Source organism: Lepisosteus platostomus, chromosome 8 (genome assembly GCF_059453375.1).
Source record: "Lepisosteus platostomus isolate fLepPlt1 chromosome 8, fLepPlt1.hap1, whole genome shotgun sequence".
In the NCBI taxonomy this organism is placed as follows: Eukaryota; Metazoa; Chordata; class Actinopteri; order Semionotiformes; family Lepisosteidae; genus Lepisosteus; species Lepisosteus platostomus.
Window position 1 is genome coordinate 43,024,551 of NC_142618.1, and position 26,734 is coordinate 43,051,284.

General features: G+C 37.4%; 1 protein-coding gene across 15 annotated transcripts in view; it reads left to right on the forward strand.

The window, feature by feature from the left end:
• The window catches only part of amph (amphiphysin), a 116,432-nt gene that overhangs the window by 34,117 nt on the left and 55,581 nt on the right, over positions 1–26,734 (forward strand). For all 15 annotated transcript variants that reach the window (XM_088643527.1, XM_088643528.1, XM_088643532.1 and 12 more), the window contains exons 3-5: positions 19,022–19,076; positions 21,983–22,077; positions 26,495–26,590. In XM_088643527.1, coding sequence (XP_088499653.1) covers positions 19,022–19,076; positions 21,983–22,077; positions 26,495–26,590 — 246 coding nt within the window. The remainder of the gene's footprint in view (positions 1–19,021; positions 19,077–21,982; positions 22,078–26,494; positions 26,591–26,734) is intronic.

Sequence of the window (26,734 nt, forward strand, 5' to 3'; positions counted from 1 at the left end):
GCATATACACAGCTTCTATGTGTTTGAGAAAGTCTTTTAGAAGGGATCCGAGCTGCAGCTGACATTGGTTGAACATCCTGGAGTCAATGAGTAAAGATTGACCGAAGGAGTTAACATTGTATTTCCAGTTTAAGGTTTTCTTAGTTGATTGGGCACGGTGTCACAATGGTAGTGAGATTGTTTTTTGTAAGATGATAAAGGCCTTACTGTGATGTACTGACACCCTGTCCAGGGTGTACCCTGCCTTGTGCTTGTTGCTTGGCGGGTAGGCTCTGGCTTCCCGTGACACCGTATGCTATAAAGCAGTTTGGCTAATGACATGATAAAGGCCTTATTTTTATCTAACCACAATTTTCGGTTTATGGAAACTCACAAAATTCTGTGAGTTCCTGAATTAAGAGAAAGGCATTTTTTAATTTATTATATAACATCATAAATTGATTATGTTATAATATTTTGACTGTTTTCAGACTAAGCTTGAAACTAACCTAACAGATACATTTGGTTAAATGTCAATAGCAGAAATACTGGTTTGCTCATAGTTTCTAGCTTACAGTTTTCTGGTCCAGCTCTGCTGTATTTGTGGTTGGTATCAGTAAATTTCACTGACATGACAGATCAATGTGTTGTGCACTGAACAGACGGTGGATCCACTTGACTCCGTATGCACAGTGCCATGTGGCAGGCTCAATTCATTTTACTGAGGTTAATGAGACTTATGAGACCTTATGAGACTCAATGTTAAGTGTTAATAGAAAAAAAAGAAGATCACAAATTATAAACAGCCAATTGAGTACAGTCACTGCTATGGACACAAGCCAGGGGACGGAGGTGTAAACTACTGTACGAGCAAGTTCTGTTGCAGGAATGGCTGATTAAGATTCTTAGATTCTTAGATCAACCACTAAAAAACCAAAGGTGCTAGAGGGGCTAAGTGGACCCTCTCCTTAGTAACCATTCTTTTGTTCTTAAATACTGTGACCACTTGAATTGAGGAGGGGGGGGGGGGGTGGTGGTAAGTTTGTGAAGGAAAGTGGAATTTATCCAGAACACCAGGATTTAACACCACTGTTCTTACGATGTTATGATGATCTTACGATGTGTCATGGGGTACTTAACGACTGAGTAATCAGAAGCTTCGTTAAGCCAATACTCAATAAAAAATCATAAAGTGCTTCTTGGGTGTCGTTATTCCATGTGAAATCTAGAAACTCCATATATATTAAAAATGGCTTCTAAAGTGTTGTGCTTGTTGATAGTTCTGATCAAAGTGGACATTGATATATTTATTGCCAATGCCATAACCAAATGTATAGCATTAGCAATGGTAGCTCTTATTACATAACCCCCAGAAATGATAAGGAATTGCAGAAGTACAGTGCTTCCAATAAATGAGAGGAGAACATAATGACACCTTTTTGTAGGAGATTCAGAATCCTTTCAAAAACTTTGACAAAGGTTGACAATAGTCCTGGTACAATCAAGTTCCCCGGTTAATCTTTAAAAATAGATATGTCCATTTCTGTACACCCTGTCTTTGTATTGTCATTTCTACCGGTTCTACTCAGTCTGAATTTCCTGAAGCTGTTCTTTTAAACCAATGTAAAGTACTTTACAGCACTGATTACAGCACTGATTACAAACCCTTTGTTAATTTAAACCACCCTTTTCCAGAAGCAAGTTAGCTTTTGGAGAAAATTAGAAATAACATTTTTTTCTTTTAAAATCCCATGCAGACATGTCACATAATCAAAAAATGTAAATGGGATTAGCACAATTTTGTAATAACAAAATTTGTACAATGAATATGCATGATAACCTATTAAAACCAATGAAATCAATGCTGAATAACAATTTTTAGTACTGTAACTTGATGTTTTGGTTGAAGAAATATCAGATGGAAGTGTTTTTACAGAATTTTAGCCCTCACCAGTTGTTGTTCTTTAATTACATAGAATGAATAGGAGTATTTGTACAAAAACCTGTCAGCACCATGGGGAAAAATCATTGTTTAAACAAGATAAAATTGCTTTTTAACGAGATAGTGCTGCTGATACATCTCCAGCAACAGGACTCTTAATATTGCATAACATAAATGTATTACTCTTTTGGCTATGGCTTCTTTGCCAGCATGAATTGTTTTTTTGTTTGACAATCCCCTGCTGTATGTCTACATATTCATGTACAGTATATGCAAACTGAAACAGAAATCCTGTGCCTTTTCCTTTCAAATAACGTTTCCTGTATTTTTCTGTGTAATCACAAATCAAATGTCTTTGATGTAAGTATCGGCTTAAAGTTTTTGAGATTATAGTACTTAAATATTCAACAATTGACCAACACTAGGTATACTGTAATATACTGTAGTCTTGCTGTTAAATCAACATACAGCTACACATCATATACAGTAAGTTAATGTTTTTGTTCAATGTTTTAACATTAGACAAAAGCTTATTGATAGTACATGTTTCTTCTGTTTCACATGAAAAATAAAATACATTTGTAAAGTTGTGTCATTTCTGCTTTACACAAAAATGGTGAAAACACATCTGTTTAACCCATAAATGCTCAATCACAAGGTGGTCTATTTCATGTAAACAAAAGACATTACATGTGCTCTTTTAGAATAATTAATTTGCCATAGAGGACAGTGAAGATATTTTTCTGTTGTTAGTGACAATGCTATTTTGCATGGTACAATATAATTGCTGATACTGTAAACTGCAAAATTATAATATACTGTATTATGCAGTATTGTTTAGGAACTATTTAGCTTGCTTACATTGCATTAAATACAGTGAGTATTGTGTTTAAACTCAATATTATCTCATTTATAGGACATAAAATGTTTCTGTAAGCTTTACCATCCATTTCCTTTAGAACACAATTCTTTCAACAAATTTCTGAAATTCATCCACTCTTTAAGTTTTTACAGTATGGTATTCAGACACTGATTGGTTGGAGTTATGTAACAGTCCGCTGTATATTGTACTGTAGAGAACAATTTAATTTTCTTTCAGATGGAAAAGCTTCATAATATTTAAATACAGACTGAGATCACACGATTGTGTGACAGACTTGGATAACCTGAAACTCTGGTATGACCATAATTATCATGCAGATTAATTCATTGTCCAGGTGTGCAGACAGAGAAACAGTATTTGCAATTGGGATTAATTAAAAAGCTGGTTTACTCTGTGGGGCTTAAGTTCATCTGACAGATACCTGACGGGAGACAAAACAGAATTTGCTTAACACATTTTCATTTTGCATGTATTACTTTTCTTTTTTTCACTGAAAAAAATAGATGACTGAAAATATACTATATTGCTTGACTGGTTAATTAAAGCCCTATAGCATTTGGTATCATTTTAGATTAGGAGAATAAACCAGGCTGATTGTATAGTTGGGCGACTCGGTGGCATAGTGGTTAGCATTGCTGCCTCCCAGTTTTGCGGACATATTCACTTGGGTTTATTCCAGGTGCTCCACTTTCCTCACACAGTCCAAAGACACATACTGGTAGATTAACTGGCTTCCAGGTGTCACGAGAGCTCCCGTGAAGCGTAGTTCGGGACCCTATCCAGACAGTATAATCCAGAAGTGACTGGAATAAGACTTCAAGGGAAACACGGCAGGAACAGGATGTGATGACTGACAGGGGGTGTGATGGCTGTGATCTGGTGCTCAGGGGGTGTGGCGCAGGTGAACAAGTCCTAAGGTAGGGAAACCGGGGCTCAGTCCAGGGTCCAGTAGCCGGGAGATCCAATCCGAGACAGACAAAATTCAAACTGGAAAAGGATCCGGAACAGGAACAGGGACAGGGAACCAGGAGGATAAAAACAGTAACGAGGTCAGGCGCTCCAAGCCCTGGACTCAGCAGGTCAGGACGCCGTGATGAAGCCTATGCCGTCGGGTCTCTCCAGGACCCGCTGGTAGGTGGGCTTTCCTGGCGTCCGTCTTCTAATGCAGACCCGGGAATATGAGAGTGCCAGGATTAAATAAGGAGACAAAACAGGGGGCAGGTGCATGTAGTCAACTAAAATATGAAAGGGCCGGAGCGCCCTTAAGAGAATGGATTACAATCGTGGCACCAGTAAAATCATCCCTGGTGTGTTTGTGTCTGTGAGTGTCCTGCGATGGACTGGCATCCCGTCCAAGGTATATCTTGCTTCGTACCTGTTGCTTGCCGAGTTAGGCTTCGCTGCCCCCTGTTGTGAAAAAAAGCAGGAAAGAAAATGGATGGATTGTATGATGTAGGAAAGCCTTAAAAATGAGGAAAGATGAAGTCCATACCAGCGCCAAAGTGTCAAAGCTCATACCAGTTCCTGTAGTGTTAATCTTACTAGAGACCATGTGACTCCATTCCTGGATGGGGCATTATTCTATTGCAGAGATTCCACTCCAGCAGTTCTGGCCCCACTTAGTCAGCTGGGTGGACTGGAGCAACTAGCATAATGTACTTTGTTCAAGTGTCTGCAGCAGGGACTTGAGCTCCCAACTTGTTGGTCATTAATCCATAGGCTTACCCACTATGCTATGACACCTCCCAAGATAAAGACTGCATGATACAGTATGTATTTTGTCTGTAAATTTGGAAGTGCTGGTTATTTCTGTTTCTTATCCCCCTGCATTTTGGGTTTTGAGTCTCATACTAACATGGGATGTCAAACAGAGGGGTATCCCAGAGCACAGTCCTGTATGGAAATGAGTATTACATGGGTGATTAGGGAACTGGAGATGACTGGGACTGAGGGACTTTGCTGTTACCACAACCTGTTATTTCAGCAGTATGCGTTTGAATGTTTGGTGTCAGGAGGGAATTGAATAATCTATTTTGTAAATGTTGTTCCCACTCCTGAATCCACTGGTGCTTTGCCTAAAAAATACATCCCTAATTGAGTTGTACAAATTTGTCTTGTTTTCACATACAGGGTTTGCGACTTTTAATGGCCTCAACCACAAAATGACTTGTTAATTTAAATATTCAGACCTAATATTGTTAATTCAAAACTTTCATCCTGAGAAAAACCTATTTCTAAATCTAAAATTCTTATTAAAACTTAACAAAAAAATCAAGGTTACTTAGCACTGCTAGGCTGGATTCTAAATTTAAGTTTTTCAAATATTACCATTGCTGGATATTTGTTTCTTATATGAACTTCATTATAGTTATCATTGAGCATTATTTCTCAAATGCTATACAAAAACCTTTGGTTATCCATGACTTGCTAACAATGTATACTGTAGTCAGCTCTTTCCAGTACAGTATGTGCCACTTTGAAGAGGTGTATAAACCTGTCAGTTGTGAAGCATTTGGGTTACATCCTTCAGCAAGAGAGGGACAGAACAGATGTTTAACCAGTAGTAGTCTGTAATCTCATAAGACATTCTGCTTAACAGAATTAATAAGAGTTCCAAATGCCACATTAATGAATATTCATCTATCCATTCAGTTTCTAACCACTTCATCCATTTCAGGGCTGTGAGGGTGCTGTAGTATGTCTTGCTAAGCAACAGGCTCAAGGCAGAACACATCCTGGACGAGACGCCAGTCCATCGCAGGGCAGACACACAGACACAAACACTCACAACCCGACCAATTTCACCAGAAGCCTATAAACCAAACAAAATGTCTTTGGACTGTGGGAGAAAACCAGAGCACCTGGGGGAAACCCACAAACTCCACACACATAGCACTCCAGGTCTGGAATTGAACCCAGGGCCCCTCCAATAAGAGGCCACCACATTAACCACTGCACCACCGTGAGTAGCCTAATGAGTATTCAAGCAAACAAAAACAAATATGGACAAACACAACAGTGAAGAAATATGCTTCTCACGATAGTACTGTATGTGAAAGAAAATTATTCAGTTCCATTTATTTGTATATAACACCTTTCACAACAAGGTTGTGAAGTGACCATACATGTTGTGAATACAGAACAGAAAAGACCAGAAGACAGTGGAGGAAAGAAACCAAAAACTCCTTAGTAAGGAGAAAAAAATCCTCCAGGGGTCCAAAGTCAACTGGCTGCCCATCCCCTTTGGACATTATACTAACATTATACAATTAAAAAAGGAATAAATGAGTAAGGGTATTTATTCATCCATCATGTCTTCTGTATGTCAGTACTCCATGCAGATCTCTGTACACCAACAAAATCCTCCTAAACGATAGCTATATCCACGATGTCCCTCTTGGATCCATGGCAGTGATGCAGTATCCAACTCAGATGGTGCCCAGCCTGGGCGCCATCCGGACATGTAGGGAGGAGAATAGGATAGTTTGGTCAGAACAGATGTATCTACCTGGTGGGCCAACATAGAGACACACAATGGCATGTACAGCAGCACCAGCAGCCATGGTTGCAGCAGGCTATGATGTACTGTAAGGTGTGAGTAGGCTCGGCTGAAGTAATAGGTCTTCCGTCTGGATTTTAATACTGAGATTGACTCGGCATCCCGAATATGGGGTTGGAGACTGTTCCATAAACTAGGGGCCCTGTAACTAAAGGCTTTACCACCAACTGTTTTTTTATTAATGCGTGCAATATGAAGAAGACCTGCATTCTGTGATCTAAGCGGGCAACTTGGATTGTATACATTAATAAGTTCCATTAGATAGACAGGTGTCTGACTTCTGAGAGCCTTATAAGTAAGTAGAAGGATTTTGAAGTCTGCACTGTACCTGACAGGAAGCCAACGAAGAGAGCTTAGTATAGGGATTATATGGTCGTACTTTCTGTTCCTAGTAACAATTCTAGCTGCTGCATTCTGAATTCTCTGTTAGGTGTTGAAAGAGTGATGGGTGCTCCCAGATATTAGGGCATTGCAGTAGTCTAACCTGCTGTATACAAGAGCATGTATTAATTTCTCTGTCTTGAGTGGGGAGAAACTGCCTTAGTTTTGCAATATTTCTTAACTGTAGGAAGCATGTTTTCGATACTGTTTTAACATGAGAGTTAAACGAGAGCTTTGTTTCTAATATGATGCCTAGGTTACGTGCTGAGTGTTTGAGGCAAATATTTAAATCTTCTGAGTTAAGTGCTGAAGTAATAGTAGGACTATCAGTATTGTTGCCTCCAAACAACAGAACCTCAGTTTTTATCAGAGTTGAGTAACAAAAAGTTTATGTAGGTGATTTGTTATTTATACATGAGGACTGTAACAACAGAATGGTGTTGGCTACTTGGTGTCCCTCAGGTACTGAAGAGGCATCATCTGAACACTTCACTACTAATAACTACATCAACCCAGGGGCTTGCTTAAGGGGACAGACTGAACTGTCTGTTTTAGTCTGTTTAGTGTGTTTTGTATAGGCAGATCATTCATGTTTGGAAGCTCACAAAAAGGTTTTTCGCATTACATGGTTGCATTTTGAGAGTTGAATTATCAGTGGTTTAAAGAAGCATTTTGCCTGCATTTTTTTAATTCCACAGATACCATCAGTATACAGCTGTCAGGAGTTTCTGACAATTGCCCTGATAAATCTAATTTTGTTTCAGTCTTTCTAGGTTTATAGATCAAAAACCTGCACCTGCTGTATGTTCTGATGTACGAAATCTCCTGGCTTGTTTAAAATGTGACCATGTCTTATTGTAAAATATGTTGGCTTTGGCAGTCGGTACTGTATAATTATTCTGGGTATATTAATAGCTAGTCTTACAACATGAAGTTTCCAGGACATCCCTTGGTGTGAACAACAAGCATAGTAGATGAACACCTGGTTGGTGATTAAACTCCAATGCAGCCCTTTTTCTGTTTTTTGTTGATGCTTTATAATTGTTTTTATCAGACGTCTCTGATTAATATGTTTAATGCTAAACATTGTTCTGTTTTTCTCATTGAAATTGTGTTCCTCATCATGCCATGGAAGTCTGAAGCCAGGATACAATTTACTATGTACAGATTGCATGGATTTTTCTGAGCTTTTCCGAGGTTTTGACAGATGAAATAAATTGGTGACAGCTTGAACTCAATAATGTAATAATGCTGGGGAACAGTATTTAAATTAGCCTTTCAAGAACAAGAAAGTGAGGCCAAGCTTGGTCAATTGAATTCCTTTGTAGAAGATTATTCTAACTTTTTATACCATTTAATTATTTAGGGCAGGGTTGTCAAACTTATTTGCTGTGGCAGGCCAGATTTGATGTAAATGTACTGTAAATATAAGACCTATACTATAAATTAAAAATACTAGGTACAGCTATCAAATAGTAGTATTTATTTGTAGTATTTAGCTTTTTTGTTGTTTATTTTAAAAAGAAGTATATTTGTATTCTTAGTATTTCTTCAATAGATGCCAATTTACAAAATGTACTCATTACCCTCTGAGAACAGGATGTTTTGTAACATTATTAAACATAATTATTGAAAATTATTATTATTATGTTGAAGTTAAAATAGTTGTGCTTAATCATTATGTCTGTAAATCTCTGTTCTGTTAGAAAGGAATATTGTCTGGATATCACTTCAATAACTGAAGTTAATAAATTAAATATATACACCAACCCCAAGGTGCAGAGATTCTCAATTAAATAATTTTTGCTACAATAAAGCATGTATTTTAATTCCAGTGCACAGCCATTTTTACTACAATGAAGAGCCTTCCTTTTTGATATTGCATAGTGATTTTAAGCGTTGAACATCCTTTTTATTTTTTATGTCATGACAGAAAACATTTTTTAAAAACAAATGTTGCACGAGCTTAAGTCATTATAAAAACAAAGAAAAATTTGAAACAAAATGTTTTATATGCAGTGACAGAAAGTGTTGAAAAAGATGAGTGAGCTGCTCTTTACATATATTCTTCTTATTATTATTAAATGATTGAAATGTAATTTTCCTTATGTGAAACTTTACATTACAAACCAATTCTGAGAAGCAAATTACCACTGGAAACTGAGGGTTAGATTTTCATTAATAAATCAATTGGCAAACTGCAGGATTCATGAAATGTAAGTTATACAGGCTTTAAGATTTGAGATCAGCTTCACCTAACCTTGATCAAGGGACACATACTGTACTATTCAGCTACTGTGGTATAAAGGAAAATGATAATCTTTTCTCACAACAAGCAGAGGCTTAGTGTTTTCATCTAGGAAACTGTAGAAGAAAAAAAAGACAAGGTTAAAGGGACAAATATCACAAAAAATAAATACAGAGAATACAGAATACTATTTGCTAGATATCAGTGTTCCTATAGCTAAAGTGATCCTACAGTATAGCTCTTTGGTGGTTCCTGCTTTACAAATCAATTATGCCAACTTACAGTACAGTATATGCATTTCTCCACTTCTCTTGAATCACACAACATTCTCTTTTTAGTTCTTTCTTCCATAATTGCGAGGTCCTTACTAAGATGTTCCTTAGTTCCTTATTGTATCTTATTGATATAATAAAAAAAACTGGTATAGTCTCAACAAGATTGGTGATGTTTTAGCTTGCTCCAAAATTTGGAGGAGGGGTTAAGAGAAGTAAGTGAACAGTTCTGGCGATATCAATTATTTTCTCATACAAGGACACACTCATGTAAGGCTATACTGTATCTGTGACATCATCAAACAGGAGCTCTGCTATTGGATAGAGGTAGAGAACCACAGGGAGCACTGTGTATGTGGGACTGTTACAGTAACATCACCAAGAGCGGCTCTGTGGCTGTGCCGGCTCAGATAAGATAAAAACTGAATCCCAGCTGATGACTCTGATGACAGCTACCACAAGGGCTGAACAGTTCAACCTGTCAGGCCAAAATCTGCTTGACATTCTTGATTTATGTGCTCTTTCAGGTTGTTCTTAATTTTAATCTACAGTACTAATCCGAAAGTTCTTGATGCTTATTTGACATTCATTAAGAAAAGTATCTTATGCACAAAGTATGGGAATTGTTTTCAAGTGTATTACTAGATAGTACATTTAACTCAAAAACCATAGGACTTGTCATTTTTTCTAATCTTAATTTTGGCAGTGTAGTGATTGAATACTGCAAGATCACTTTTGATACACCCACCACTAATTATCTGCTAAGTGAGCCACTCCTAAGTGGCTCAATCATTAAAGGCACTTGACTGAGTGCAGGTTGAGCTCTGTGGTCACAGGTTTGAGCCTGGGTTATGTCACTAACCAACTCTTGACCAGGATTCCCAAAAGCAGAAGCTGGTGATTGGCTGAGTGCTGCTGAGGGTAGGGTAAGATTAGTCAGCCAGGTCTGTCTACAGCACAGCAACCCCTGTGGCCTTGTTTGTCCTCCACTTGGTGACAAACCTCTGTTGTGGAGCATGTAGGAAGAGTCTGCCTGCACATCCTCTTTTTCTACCCTCTGGGTTTCCCAGTTTATAGCTACTTGCCGAGATGTGAAAAAACCCCACAACTGGTTATTCCACATCAGATGCATATAAACAAATCTGGTGAATCCAAATCTTAAAAGGTTTTTTCAATATTTGAGGTGTTTGGATATAAGAAATGAGAGTACAGTCTGTAGGTTTGAAATAAGCTTATTAGGGCCTCTGGAGAATCAAGCAGAGGTGCTTAACTCTCAAGTTACCAAGTGCTTCATTTATACAGTATATACAGTATATACTGGATATATCATAGAAAGAACAGAATTGTGTGTCAGAAAGAAATTTGAATGATTAGCTACATAGAATGCCCAACTAATGAAAAATTCATATAGCTCTCTGAGGTCTTCTCTGGTCAGCTTAAATAATGATTTCTAATTTCATAGAAACAGATTAAGTCTGCTTTCTTCAATATGTAAGAAATATATAAGGATAAATATAAATATTTAGGGCTGCGGCTAGCTCTGTTGGTAGAGCATGAGACTCATATTATCAGGGTAGTGGGTTCGTGTCCCATATTGGGCGCCAGGTCCTCCATGTTGGAGGCTGGGCACAAGGCTAACAACCCTGTCCCATTAAAAAACTAATGTCATGGAAACAGGATGTTCCTGCCCCTATGTGCCAGAAGGCATAACAGGTAAACATCCATATATAAATATTTAAGGACTGAAAAAATATATCATTTTGGATGCATAGGTTGCAGAACTTAATCTCAATGCTTCTGTGCTTACCGTCAGTATAAACAAACATACAGTATCTACAGCGCCTGGGCTTTGCCTTTCAATTTTGATAATCACACTAATGTATAAAGTACTTATTTCATTTTCATGTCAAACATTCAAATTTGTAAAGCTAGAAATCTTTTTTTTACTTCATTCAGAATGTGTTAAGATAATGTAGATGATTTTTTGACTGTAAATACCCTTCTTTTTAATGATAAAAATGGATTAGCAATAGTTTGCGTTCAGAGCACATCAGTAAGGGATAAAGATAGAGAAATAAATAAAATGTGTGTGAGAACAACCAGTTAGTGAATCGCCTGTATAGAGAGATGGAGAAAATGTGTGGGAGAGGAAGACAAGCACACATTTTCACGTGAGAGCAGAGCAGTGCACATGGATCAAGAAAACAGCCTATGACAGAGAATCCAGGCTATTAAGATTTTTAGTAAGATCAAAGGAATGTGCATTCACACGCTCTTACGCAGATTTCTCCTGTGAGAGCAATTCACGTGCAAACAGCACAGCAGCAGGCTGCTGCGGTAGCTTAAATAACTTCCTCAAAACCTGGAGACATGAGCACCAAAAGGGTTCACATCTGTGTGGGTAAAGATAAAAATCACACAGTACCTGAGAGGGTGAGAGAAATGCCAATAGGCAGTTGTATGCAGTACCTAAAAGGAGGGGAAAAAAACTGGTCCTGGGGATAGAAATAAACTGGTAAGGGTGAGTCAGAGGGCTGTCTATTTGGAGCTGGTGGGCTGTGAGTAGAGGAGTATCAAGTGTGGCTGGAGCAGGAAGTTGGGACCCTTCAGCTGAGCTCAGTGAAAGATACAGCTCTTAGTGGAAAGCAATGCTAGCGTCATTGGCTTAGGCCTTAGAATTATAGGAGATGGGGTAGAATAAAGGTAGTAACAGACATTGTTCCTGCTGTGTCAGGTCTTCCGATGTGGTAGAATGGACCTTTGCTACAACTGGGGCTAGTAAGGACAGACTGGGATTCTTTCTTCTCCGTATCTGAAAAAGGGCTGCAGTTACCATCAGCTGATGACAAACTCCGGAAGAGCATACGTTTAGAAAGCCGCGTCATTTCTACCTGTCACAGAAACAGCGAAAACAATACACGGTTAACCTGGGAATGCTTAATGCTGTTAAAAAGATTTTTTTAAAAGGTGTTGAAAAAGCGTTTAGGCGGGATTCTGACTTAGAGGTGTTCAGTCATAATCCCACAGATGGTAGCTTCACACCATTGGCTCCTCAGCCAAGCACACGCACCACATGTCTGAACCTGCGGTTCCTCTCATACTGAGCAGGATTACTATTGCAACAACACATGGTGTTGTACTTCATGTATACAAAAAAAAGAACATGCATTTTTTCCAAAAAAGAGGAGTGTGACAATATTCTACTGTTGTTAAAGTCAATGCTACTTTGCTTGGGAAATATTATCACATATATTGTAACAATGCAATATACAGTGTTTAATATAGTGGGCAACATTGTTCACAAATTAACTATTGTGTTTAAACTGAATAATTTTCTCATATAAACAAGATACTTTTCTTGTATAAACGAGATACTATCTTGCATAAACAAGTTAATCTTTTTTTCTCGGTGGCGTTAATAAGCTTCCGTACTTTACAATTACTACAGTAAAGTAAAGTAATGCATGTACAGTACATTTCTGTTGTCTTGATTAAGGACATGACTGTTATTTTGTGCGAAGAAATAGATTAAGGGAAACTAGCATGAGGCTCCATTCTGTTTCTGTTGTAATAATGATTATTATGTCATCCTTTGTAATTGTTACACAAATTCGTTTGTGAAATCTCCTTGAAAAATATAAAGAATGTTGGCCTTGCAGGAGTTTGGACTAGCTCCATCAGAGTACTCATTATATTCATGCAATTAGATAACCATGGAATAGCTATAAAGGCTGTATTATTTTTATATCACCTCCTTATGTTATAAGATTTTGGAAATAAAAATCTTAACCAGGCCTTCTGTAATACAGGAGCCCGAACAGCAGGGGAATCAGAAAAATAACGTCAGTGGTATAGGAAGAAGGGATCTGAACTAAAACACAAGCCTTTGCAGATGTGATGAAAGGCTTAGAATGTGATTTGTTAGTAAAATGATTAGAAATTCACCCTAAACTCTGGATTTCTGGATTCAACTCTCAACTCTGAATATCAACTTCTTCCTTCTGGCAAACGTTTTAGGGTTCCCAAATGTAAGTCAAACAGATACAGACATTCGTTTCTTCCACTATCCATTAAAGCTGTCGCTGCAAATGTCAAGGATAAACACAATTGACTCTTACAACCCACTTGAGTGTACTGTACATGTGCAATAGAGTGATGTGCAATGCTTTTCTTATTTTGTGTAATAGAATAATGTGCAATGTTTCTATTTTCTTCTTTTTTTGTTTGAATTCTATTTAAATATACAGGAGTGCTGTCTGTCCATAAAAGATTTCCCTCAGGGGACAATAAAATCTTATCTAAAGAAAGTGTAGGACAATATAATTGTGTGCTATTTTTGCACTTTTACCATTCTTATGAGCAACATACAGTAGCTGGTGCTGCTCCATTACAGATATTGGTTTTCGATTCTAACTTGTGGGCAGAATTCCTTCTGTTCAGAGTTTGTGTTGGTCTATCTGTGTTCCCATGGATTTTCTCCAGATGCTCCGTTTCCTCCCATTTCTCAAAGACATGCATTCTAGGTTTGATGGGCAACTCTACATTGTGCCCGTTAAAGATTAGATTCGTGCAATAAACTAGGAAGATTTATTTAGAACATTGTGTACAATTTTGGTCACCACATTACAAAAAAATATTGCTGCTCAATCAGGTAAGAGGGCAGCAACTATATCAGATTTCTCTTACTTTGATTATTGCATGTTTATTATTAACTGTCATAATTGATGCTCTGCATTCCTATCTTTGGGCCTGTTTTCTCTTGTGTTGCAAATGTAAGAATATTTGGTGGGTGAAAACTACAAATGTATTTACTTTCAGTTTGATAGAAATATCCAGGGGGTAGTTTTATCATCTAATTTTCCTTAACTGAAACCCATTCCCAAGGTTTATGAGATAATTTGTTTTTAGTTTGTGGTAGCTATGGGATTAAATTGTGTAGTTTCAAGGCTCTGTTGTGATTAAGGCAAATTACAATGTTTGTGCAGAGGGGGTAGAGATTTTCACACATAATGAAGCAGCTAATCAAAGAGATTTCTCCAGTAATACCGATGTTCACTTTTAAAACAGTGTACATTCAGACAGTAAAATTACTGTTTTAACACACCTTTAAATCCCCTCAGAATCCTTGAGCTTGTTAAAACTATGGAAAGTGCTTGTTGAAGCACTTTGCTGGCTGCACATGATAACATAGCTTAACTTTGTTTCCACTGAGAAAATGTCAGTTTGTATTTTGTATTTATTGCATTGCTGTGTAATTCTCAATTCCTGGGGTTGCATTATAACATTTTTTATAAAATTTCTTTTTTGCAAGGAGTCAATGTGCTGGACGGTGTTTTGGGTATTAGACAAATGCTGGACACGATACTTAGTTTAAATTCTTTGCATCCCTTTCATTAAGATAAGCAAGACTGGACTGGTGACTTACAGTTTCTAGATGTGGTGTTGGTGGTCCAGTAGGTGGCACACTTCCATTCCTGTATGGAAATACTGTTTGTTAGATGTGATTAAGGGTTGTGTATACAGTGCATGCCTATCAATGCAATATTAAATCCCATTCCTTAATTAGAAAAATTATTCAACACGATTTTTCATATTTTTTCAGAACAAAATTCAGGAGAGCAATTGTGAATCAAAACATGCACTGTTCAATTCAGAGGTGAAACACACTTGATTTTTCTGAAATAACCAAATTCTGTCACTTCAATGTTGAAGTACATTCAGTGATTGAGTTAACAGAGATGAAACGTGGACAAGCTATTTATAACAGTCCATCTACCTCCTTGTGCAGGTTGCCAATCTGTTGCTCTTGCTTTGGTTTGGTTTTGGTTTGGATCTTTGAGCTAGTGTTCACAAGGTCACATTTTATTACATGGTTTAGTTTTCAGTCTTTAAATCTGAGCATACTGAGTATGACTTATTACATACTCATGAAACTTTAAACAGTAATATATTAAAAATTGAAAAAAAATAATTTGATGTTTTTTAGTCCTTTAAAAAGATAAACTTCATTTGTTGTTTTCTGCCCTGAAACTACTTTATTTTGATATTAGGATAAGGGTCTTTTCAGTCAACAATTCATGTTGTTAAATGATAGCTATGGTACAGTATGTTACATTACATCAATATTTTACACCTTTTCTTGTCACTGCTTAGTAAATTACATTTACTGTAATAGGCAAAATATGTTTTAATTCACAATTCATTGGATTTATAGAACACTTTTTTATCCAAGGATCTCAAAGCTCTTTAGTTATAGTAATACAGTAGTAGGTTACCCCCTTCATATCCACCAGTAATGCTAACAGCTGTTATGCTCCCCGGCCTCACTCACATTTCAAAATATACTGATGGAAAAAAGAAATGCAACATTTTCTGGAATGAGAATACTTTAGTTATAGCTTATGTACTTTCACAAGAAGTTGTCAATTTGTTTTATGCCTTCTGACCAGCAGTACAGCTTGTGCAGTGAAGCATTGCAACTTGCCAATCACATAAAAGCTCGTTATGTGCACTTTTACCCAACGAGGTCCAGGTGGAACAATGCCTGATCAGGTCACCTTTAAAAAGGTCTTAATTCAAAGCTTAGGTCACTGCAAGAAAAAGACCACAGTTAGTCAGGTTTCTATGCATTCCAAATGCCTCAAATGTCACCAGGAGCAAGGAAGAGGGCCATTGGCATGCTGCAGTCAGGCATGCCATGTGCCAGCGTTGCCAGACACTATGGAGTAAGCCGTTTCACTGTGTCCCAACTGCAGAGAAAGTTTCAGCAGACTAGCAGGACAGATGACCTCCAAGATCCAGTTGCCCTCGAGTGACCACATTAGAGCAGGACCGACACATCAGACTGGTCCATCTGAGAGATTGTTTCAGATCTACCACTCATATCAGCTGCCAGCAGACACAATGCCCGCATCAGTGACAGGACAGTGAGCCTCCATGCTGCTGGCCTTAGAGGAAGGTGACCTGTCAGAGGCCCTCTGTTCACACCTCCTAGATGTCACACCCGACTTGCTTGGGCCAGACAAAGGCTGTGATGAACTCGTCAGCAGTGGCATCAGGTTCTCTTCACGGATGAGTCACTCTCCAGCCTTTTCCATGCAGATGGGAGGGCCAGAGTGTGGAAGAAGAGGTGTTGTGTTTCTTTTTTCCATCAGTATATATATATAATATATAATATTATATAATATATAAAATAATATGTTTTAGATAGGTCTGCTGCCCAGGAATGTTTAAAGCATTATTATATATTAGCTTCAATTTCAAAGGAATTATATGAGTTATATTTGGAAAAAACTTAAGTGTCAGTGAAATACTAAGGGATCATATTGTTGTTTTTGACATACAGTATTTGAGTTTGCCAGAGGTGTCTGAAGGTGAGAGTACAGGGTAAAATAAAATCTTAGAGATGTTAATGGGACATTTATGAAACTCACAGCGATAAATGTACCTTTTAAATCACTGTTAGCATAGAGCATTCATGAAGCCCACAGCTTTTACTGAAGTGTCACTTTGTTAACAGCTTTATCTGACTTCTGGAATGCCCTAACGCATTTGTGCTCTTTAGTCTGCACAGTGACTGTACTGTATAACTTTCTCACTCTCACAACATTAGAGCTATGGAATGGATCCTTTCTGTAGGCAACTACTATCTCTTATAGAAGATCTACTGAACTTAACAACAGCTTACATAAGAAATTAGGGAAGGTTACATATAAGAGGAAGTCATTTGGCCATACATGCTATGCCAGTGTATATTTATAATTGATATATCAAAAGATAACATTACACAAGCCATTTCCTTAAGATAATAGAGTTCTGTTATGGAATAGTGTTGTAAAATGCATGTGAAACCTTATATTTTTTTAACTTTCTGTGTTACTACAATTTTTTTAAAACTTTACAGTGTATACATTATAGAATACACAGCATATATCCCCTCCATCCCTGCTTTCTTGCGCATCCCAGCAGTAGTTCAAACCAATTAGTCAGAACTGCCTAAAGGTCTATACTGGACTGCTATACCTAATCCCTGGTACCAAGCTTCCATACTAATTCAAACATGATGGGATGTACTGTGTTAGGGATTCAGATAAGTGAAATATAACGATAGAAATCCTGTAGCAGCAGAAGAGATATACAGCTCCAGGCCGTGACTCATGCCGATTTAATTGCCTGCTTTGAATCTTTAAACAGAGCTTTAGGATCTCGCATTAATAATATGAGTGTCAGTAGCAATTCCCAGAGAGAGCTGTAACCTATGACTCACAACTACCAATGATGAAAAATGTAGTGCCACAGAAAGAAAAAAAAATCAAATAAAATTTGTAAAAATAATTTTTGCATCCTAAAAGAAACACCGCAATACACCACTGAAATTACCTGTCCTTTTAAATCAGCTTGAATATTTTTCTCACCCGGAGTTTCTTATACGTACACCTTAGGGATTAAAGTTTTGAAAGAAAGGTTGAGCGTGGATTAAGCAGCTTGATCAATTCTGCAGAAATTAAATGAAACCCAGGCTGATTTTAAATCCACACTGACCTACCAGTCAATCTCCGGCAAATGGAAAGACACTGTTATTTGCTAGATTTGTGATTGGGTAGTGGATCCGTTTTCTATAATGCAGGCCCTGGTATCTTAACAAACCTTTTGACTTGTGTCCTCTCTGACCACAAAATTGTAGGTCCTGTATAATTCCTGTAATATAGGTAGTTTCAATTCAACATAATGTGCCAGAGGGGTCTTTTAAAACTAATCTAGATGGACTGTATGAGATAAAAAAGGGCCAAATGGAGGATTTCCTAGAGAAATTAAATATGTGCAAGAACAAGTAAATGCAAAAGCAAGAAGAATGCACCAAGATAAAGGAAATACAGAGATTAAAAGGTAACAAGGGGCAAGGACAAATCCAGAAGGTCAGGGACAGGTGAGGTAAAATTATTATTGTCCAGATCATTAGCTTTCTTTAATAGTTGAGTAAAACTAGATGGGCCAAATAGCTTCTTTTTATTTGTTCTTATGATGGTGTACAGTACTTATGCAAAGGGCACCGGGCAGGATATGCCTTGGACAGGACATCGGACCATCACAGAGCGAACAGAGACAAACACAAACAAGCACACACCCACATAAGAGCCAGTTTTCCCACAAAACAATTAACCTGCAGGTATGTTTTTGGAATGTGTGAGGAAACCAGCACTCCCTTAGGAAACCTAAGTGAACATGGGGAGACCATGCAAACTCCACACATATTGAACCCCATGTCCAGAACTGGACCCAGGGCCCCACCATGGAGAGGCAACAGTGCTAACCACTGTACCACCATGTCATCCATTGCTTTATTACAGTTCAAATACTAATCTATTGAATGTCAGTCATTCACAACTTCTGTAGTGTCCTGTCCCTGGAAGTGGCCAGTCTGGGAGTCCTGGGCACTGACGTCTTTCCTTTGGTTTTGCAGACTCATTACCCCTCCCCCCACCACCTTAATTAGGGGCCTCCTTTCCCTTTCTCCCTCTACTGCGCCGAACCCCAGGCTGAGCAGTTGCAGTCATTACTCTCTTTCTTCCCCCTCTTGCCTCCTTCCTGCCTCTCCTTCCTGAGTGGACCTGAAAGTTCCAGTTTCCTGCCCCTCTTAATACACTGCCACCTATGCAAGGGGAAGGGTGTGTCAGCAACACCTACTGTATATAATCGTGTGAGCACATCTGACCCATGTTGCTCCAACTTGATGATGCTGTTTGTCTTTTTTTAACAGGCTGAAGGAAGCAGGCTACAGAGGGAAATGCGAGCTTACTTAACTGCTGTCAAAGGTGAGCAAATTGAAAAAAAAAAATGGTTCATGGAAATGATTGAAAAGCTAAAGCCATTGTAGCTGGTGGGGAAACAGAGGACTTACAGTATTCCAAAAATTCTGAGAAGGAATGCATCTTGGGAATCTGTCAAGGTTATTTTCTTATTATCACATCAGCACTGCCAATTCTGAAGTGCTTATTAAATTTTAAACCGGCCCTATTTTTACCGCTTTAACTAAAGTATTATTTAACTTTTCAGTCTGAAGGACAAAAAGCGGAAGAACTTCAAGAGCTAATGCCTGATGCCATTTGGCAAGATTACAGAATAATAAGTTCTGTCACACTGGTCACATAAAGTTGCTGCATAGTTAATGGAATGCTTTTCACAAGCATTCTTGTTAAAGAACCACTATGAGATTTGTGTCCTCAGAATACAGAAATAGTGACCAGTAAAGGGCAGCCTCTCGGGATTTTTTGAAATTCATCAGAGTTAAAGGCAACTTAAAGCATGACTGGATGGTGGAGAAATATGAGACTCTTTCCCCAAAAAAGCTTCTGCTTTGAAGTCTATGTCATACAGAGCTAAGGTTCGAATAAGCTTTGAAGACATGGGTTCATTGCATCTAGTTTGCAAGATAGCTACAATGATTTTAAACACCCAAAAATAGTTGAGTCCACAAAGATGTCTGAGCTGTCTTGGCTTCTTTTGTGTAACAGTATTTCTATTAATAATTTTATGTTACAGTATACAGTACCTACATAGTTTAGAATCAATATCTCACATCAACAACCCACATGGGTGAATAAGGAAGAATAGACAGGCTGTTTCAGAAAATATGTTTTACAAAGATTTACTAAAAACTAACAAAAGAGATAACGTAATAAAATACAAATTTTATTAAAAGTTAACTACAACCGTTAGACTTAGAACAAACTTCATTAAGGTAAGGCTATATTATACTGTATGTACTGTGCATTGCAACCGACTGTATATCAGAAAGCTGATTGGACTATAAAGCAAGCCAGCAGCAGCAGATCGCACTGTCTTAGTGTTCACTAAAAAGACCAAGTGTTAGAATTTTAAGTGCTGTAAATTCAAATTTTGAAATCAGGTTCACAATATGCTTACCAATAATGCTTTCATGCCAACCTAGTAATAACATTCTTCCATCTGTTATTCAATAGTATTTTAGCAGCTGCATTCTGCAGTAACTGCAAGCCAAATAATGCTTTATTATATTTTAATTACAAATAAAGCATAACTTGTCTTATTAGTCTAATCTGGTATAAAGGCATACATTTGTTTTGTCAAAATGATAAAATAAATTGAATGATCAAATTGTAGCAGTAATATGCAGATGGACTGTGAAATAACATGTTTAATACAGTATATGATTCAAAGCACATTTTAGAATAAAAGATTACTTCCAGTTTCCTCTCCTCAGATCCTCAGGTTTAACAATTGAGGCAAAAAACAAATAACATGTCTATTTTTGTCAGTTTCTCTGTTACCATGACATTTACCTTATCTATTACCTTATGTAAAAAGAAACAAAACTTTGAGTGTTCAAACTTAAAATGCCTACTCCAAATACTCTCCAAACTTGCTCACAATATTATTCAAAAGACTAGCATGTTCTCCGAGATAGATGCCTAAAATTCATCATTATTCACTATTTTTTTAATGCTACCTGTGTAACATGGAGACTATTCTGGTCAGCATTTTAACCTGCCCCTAAAATCAGAGGTGTAGTTGCTCCTCCTTTTTTCAGTGGCTTGACCTGATGACCAGCAGGGTGTAAATCAATAAGCTGCCAGACTGATGTGTCTTCCAGTTGCCGAGTTGCCATTTAATTTTCCCCTTTCAGTGCTCTGCATGGAAGTGTATTTACCATTGTGGCTATTGTGTCTAGAATGGCACTGTGATGCAGTGGTTAGCATGGCTGCCTTGCAGAACTGGTGCCCTGGGTTCAATTCCAGACCTGGGGTGCTATCTGTGTGGAGATTGCATGTTCTCCCTGTGTTCATGTTGGGTTTCCTCTCACAGTCCAAAAACATACTGGTCTGTTGACTGGCTTTTGGGAAAACTGGCCCTTGCTGTGGGTGTTTGTACCCTGAGATTGGTGTCCTGTCCAGGGTGTACTTGGACTCTGGCTCCCCTGTGACTCTGAAATATGAATGTGGTCAGATGGATAATACTCATTTTGAGTAATCCAGTAACCAGTGTATTATCTGACTTCTGCATGCTGGTACAGGGCCTTACTAAACTTTTCATCCTCTACCAATGATATGCCATTTTTTTAAATTACATTATTTGTAATTCATCATCCTTGGACATCCTTTACAAAACAGTATATGTGAATTGTAGCATACCATATCAGCAACTGTTTCTACTGTGGGTGATTGCTTCTCTGTTGAGTACAATATAAACCTTCCCATGATGGTGCTGGAGTCTCCCATGTGAAAAATGTAATTTTTGAATAACATTGATAACAGAGGAACCTACTCAAATGGCCTACTTTCATGGTTGGGAAAGAGCAACCTTAAAGCATGTTAACTGTTCATTTAAAGACATGAAACATTATTATTACATTATATTTAAACGTAAATCTAGTTAGCAGGTATTAATAGTGCAAAATGCATTTTATAATATAAAGTTGTACTGAGGCAAAGTGATAGAGCAGTCCGATGAAGTGGAAATGCTTAATACCGTCTCACATAAAACAAAAAAAACAAGGTTGAAACTGAATGCAAGGCTTTAAACTGAGGTCAGCTGTAACTGAACAAAAGCATTACGATACAAGACAAAGATAACAATTCAACAATTAATCATACAACCTGATAGAAGAGTCTAAACAGGTGGGTCTTGAGAGGTAGAGGTAGTAGAGGTTCAAAGATGTGTTCCTCTGTTTTCTGACTTACAGGGATGCAGGAGGCCTCAATGAAGTTAACGGAGTCCCTTCATGAGGTGTATGAGCCAGAATGGTATGGGAAGGATGATGTTATGACCATTGGGAAGGTAAGGATAATGTCTGAGAAGGGAGTCTTCTTTTGAAGATGATTTACAGCATAGAATACAATATTTATCAACTGGAAATGAAGAACAGTTAAATATACTCTGCGCTAATACTGTAAGTGAAGCTGTTTGTGTTTGGTTTGGCTCCATGCTAATTTTCAAACCCATTTTTGATGTTTTGTGGATAAACAGAACATCACTATTGGACCTTTTTATTAATTGTTTGCATTTGAACTCAGTTGTAAGGCTGTTCTGTAAATCTAAACTGTTTGTGTTCAATTTCTGGAAAAGTAGAAATTAGGATGCATTTAAAAAAAATAAAACAATCTAAAAAATGTATTTGGTATCAACAACAATTTTCATCACATGTTATTAGTAAGTTGCAAAGATTCCTTGAAGAAAAATTGCTTTTTATTAATGAGAGCTACAGTACATGGTTCATATCCAAAGTTGTTCACACATGTTGCCACTCTCAGGGTATGTACAGTGTATGTGCTAAGACCGTATGTTGTCTATCATATAGTATGTGTCAGAAAATAATGTGACAGTTGCTTCTTAATGGAATTATCTGAGTAAGAGATGTTCATGGGACAGTAAGAGGTCAAGCACAACAACTCACTCAACTAATTTCATTGCCTGTCCTAGATCTTCATGGAAACTATTATAAGGTCGTCTCTTTGCAACCTCTGATTGATATTAATCAATTTCAGGAGTCCAAAACACATCATAAATAAGGAGTATTGTAAATCTACGCCAGCACTTGTAGTATTATGTTTAGAAAAGACAGAAGTTGACTGTTGTGGCTTCTCTTCATGTATCCCCCAAGTGAAAAATAATCAAGCATTTTTTAACATAGTGTAACCATGAGGTTACCATGAGCATACTGTACCTACATTGTAACACAAATTTACAAAAAGTAAAGTATTTTGGATTAATAAGTTTTAAGGAGGAAGAAATTGAGGAAGAAATGGAGTGTGAAATTCAGATAATATTACAACACCTTGAAATTAATTCATCCTAGAATGAGAGTGAGGAATAGTCTTGACCTATGAGCAGTTCTCACTCAAATACACCCAAAACCACTGAGTGTGATTTAGAGACTTCTAAACTTTTAATTTCTGAACTGCCAAATGATTGAAAACACCATTTTCACAAAGCTTAGCCTGCTTCAAGCAGAGTGCACAGTATAGAAGACATGTAGTGATGTTAACAGTTTTCTCTAAGAGACCATTTACACTGCAATGCAGAACTCCTCCATAAACCTGCAGGAGGGGAGGAAGGGCCTTATTCTAACCCTGCATTAGACTCTTTATGCTTATACTCTCCCAAAATAACATCACATTAACACTAGTCTTGGACTTATAGTAGTGTAAATTTAATGCTAATCAGAGACCGGCAAAACTGCTACTTCAGTTTTCTTTGGCTACGGTTTTCTGCTGTTAGCCTACAGTATGTTATTCTCGCAGCCTGAAATGTGATATAGAGAAAATGACCTACATTACAGTACATTAAATGATTAAACTACATTAAATGACCTATATCATTTTTATTCCATCGTCAGGGAACATTTATTTCAAAGAAATATACTGTTTTTCTATTCTCATTGCACAGTGCCTGGAGCTGTGTTGTTTTATTCAAGTTGGTACTGATCGCCTCAGTCATGCTTCAAAATGTTGGTCTCCAGATACCTCCACATTTTGATGTGTTTTCATTTAGAAAAGTCATTTTAATAAGTTTTTGTTTTGTGAATATGTAGTGTAATGCAGCATTGTCAAAGTGGCATAAGAGATATTTCAGGAGCTGAGTTGACAAAAATGTTTACACTGTATTTTCTTGTTTTCACTGTGTCTAGTTGTTTTTGAATGTAGATATATTTAAACATACAGTATATACTGTACAGTAGTTTCAGGCAATTGATCTGTACATGAAATCCTGGTATATATCCCTTTTATTAAGGGCAGGTTAATAGACTGAAGTGCATACAGAATGTGCTGTTACTGTGAGGACATACTGTACAATAAACTATTTGTGACGGAGAAGTAACATTTTCTTATTGGAATTGAAATCTGTCCCCTGTGGATTGCAGAATGAAGTTAGTCTAGGGAGGTTATTTTTCTCTGTGGAGTCTAAAATGGGCCTTTGTTTTCAGAAGAATGCATCAATAAAACACAGTTATTATCTTTATTGTCAAGAGACTAGTGAAACACTTAAATTGTCTATTGCTGTATAGTGCTAGCTATAATACATTCTTTGTCAGTATATCTGCATTTAGCCCGTAGAATTCTGTCTCAGAGCTCAATGATAGATCCGTTTTATTTGCCTTGCAGACTGGTAGTTTGCAATCACAGTAATATACTGTATTGTGAACAAGTGTTGTCCATTTGAGCATCTTTGTCACTGATAATAATGTATGACTTGCAAGTGATTGGCAAGGCCCTAGCAATAAAACAGACTGATAGAATGGACTTTAGGCTCTTATTTAAAGCACAGTGCACCCAGCATTCCCATTTTACAGGCAGCTGAGTGGCAATAACAGTCACGTCGAATGGCACAGCCAAACAGAAAAATTGAACATTCAAAATGAAAAAAATAATAAAAAATTAATAAAAAATAAATTAAAATATTTATAACAAATAACAGCAATACATCAAGTTCACAAGCAGTTTGACTCACTTCCCCTTGTCTGTCGACAAAATGGCGCTGCTCAGCTCCCCTGTTGGGTGCCTGACTGTCTTGTCAAAAGTACTGCATTGTCTTTATGGGGGACACCGCTACATCGTCTCCGGCAATGCTCGTTACAAAAATTCACTTGTCCCCTACGTCGTTAAAATATCAACATCAAGATGTATCTAACTTTAGTTTACAAACAGACTACAAGTATGGCCTAGCAATGAGCATGACTTGAAACAAAAGGCTCAATGGACACTTGAGTATCGCTGTGCTGTTTCGGTTGCGCTTCACTGAAGAAATATGAGTTGACCCTTATCAGTGTAGAGCTGAAGGATGTGTTTTCACACATTGCATGATTAGTCATGTTTCATAAGTAGTTTTACAGTTGTATTTGGTCGTTAATGACAAAAATGCAATTTTTCAAAATGGCACATGCCGTATTGAAAGGAAAAATAAAAGTGAATTAAAAACATATAAACCATTCAAAATATTTTTGGCATTGTGGAGTCTGACAATGACATTGCTGTTATTGTCTTGTTCCTGCTAAGAATAATATAAAAAATCTTTCTATGTACGTTTTCCTTATTATGTTGCGAAATTGTGGTCCACTAGTTCCACTGCTTGGTAGCTATTACTTACCGTATCCTTATTCTCACTTAAACCAAAGTCCATAGATTTGCCAGGACAGAATGTGATTCACTCTGTGGAATGAGTCCAAAAAAGATTTAATAGAGTTATGAAGCAAGTCTAAAAACTGAAAGTAAGTATACTTTCAAAAAATGAGCTGATTCAGAAAATGTCTGAATTTTCAAAAAAATATAAGCATTTACAATGTCCTTCTGTTTCACTTCAGTGATAAATGGATCTCTAGGTTGCCAGTTTTCTAGCATCCTGGATTATGTGAAATCTTAATTTGAAATCTTGCATTAAGATGGGGAAATAAGTGGACCAGTCTTTGTGTTTTCTGTATTGTGTATGCTTGTAGCATAGTGCAACCTGATTGTGTTAGTATCCAGTGCCTTACTAGCCATCTTTTTCCATTCAGACGCTACAGAGTGCATTGTGCTCATGCTCTCTTTGGAAAGGGGACCCCTGACTGTTAACATACTTGTAGAATTGTCCCCAATTTTCAAAAAAAGCTCCTTTTGAAGAAAATGCATGCTTGTGGTATTTTGAGTCTCACTGTCTTGCTTCTCAAGCAAAGGGTGGCCTTTGTTCACATCTTGATCCTGAATCTTCTGTCATAATTGTTCTGCCAATACATGGACTGCCTGACAGTCCAAATATACATCTTATACAGTAGTTGTTAACAAAACTGTCATCCAGTACATGTCTACCGAAGACTTCAAAATGTTTCAGAACTAGTCATTCTCAGTAATTTTCTACTTCCTGACAGCACTGAAAACTAAATTTGAAATTTAGTGTTGCTTGAGAAATTAATATTTTTTAAAAAATACAGTTTTGAGTCAGACAAAGTGCTTTCACAGTTACTTGTAGATCACTTGCACCACTCCCCATAAATATACACAAACCTCAAACTTGCATGAACATTTTGTTCAGGTTTGTATCAACCTTCCACACTTAGAACTCTTTAAAAAGAAACCCTTTGTATCTTAAAATATTATTGTGTCTTCTGTATTTTCTTTTGTGGCTGAACATCCATTGTAAAAAAACAACATGGCCACGAATCATAGCCCTTATTTGATTACTGTTTTCTTGAGAGTAGTTTGTAATTTTTTTTGTTTTGCAGAACTGTGATGCCCTCTGGGAAGATTTCCATCAAAGACTGGTGGATGGAGCACTTATCACCCTGGACACCTACCTTGGACAGTTCCCAGATATAAAAGTACAGCAATTTTCAGTGGTTTGGTTTAATTTCAGACATTTAGCAGAGACCAGAATAGTCAAGGTACTGTATTTGTTTTTGTATTTCTGTGTCATTTCTTAGAGAGACTGTCTGGAAGACAGCTGTGCTCTCATAAAATGGAGA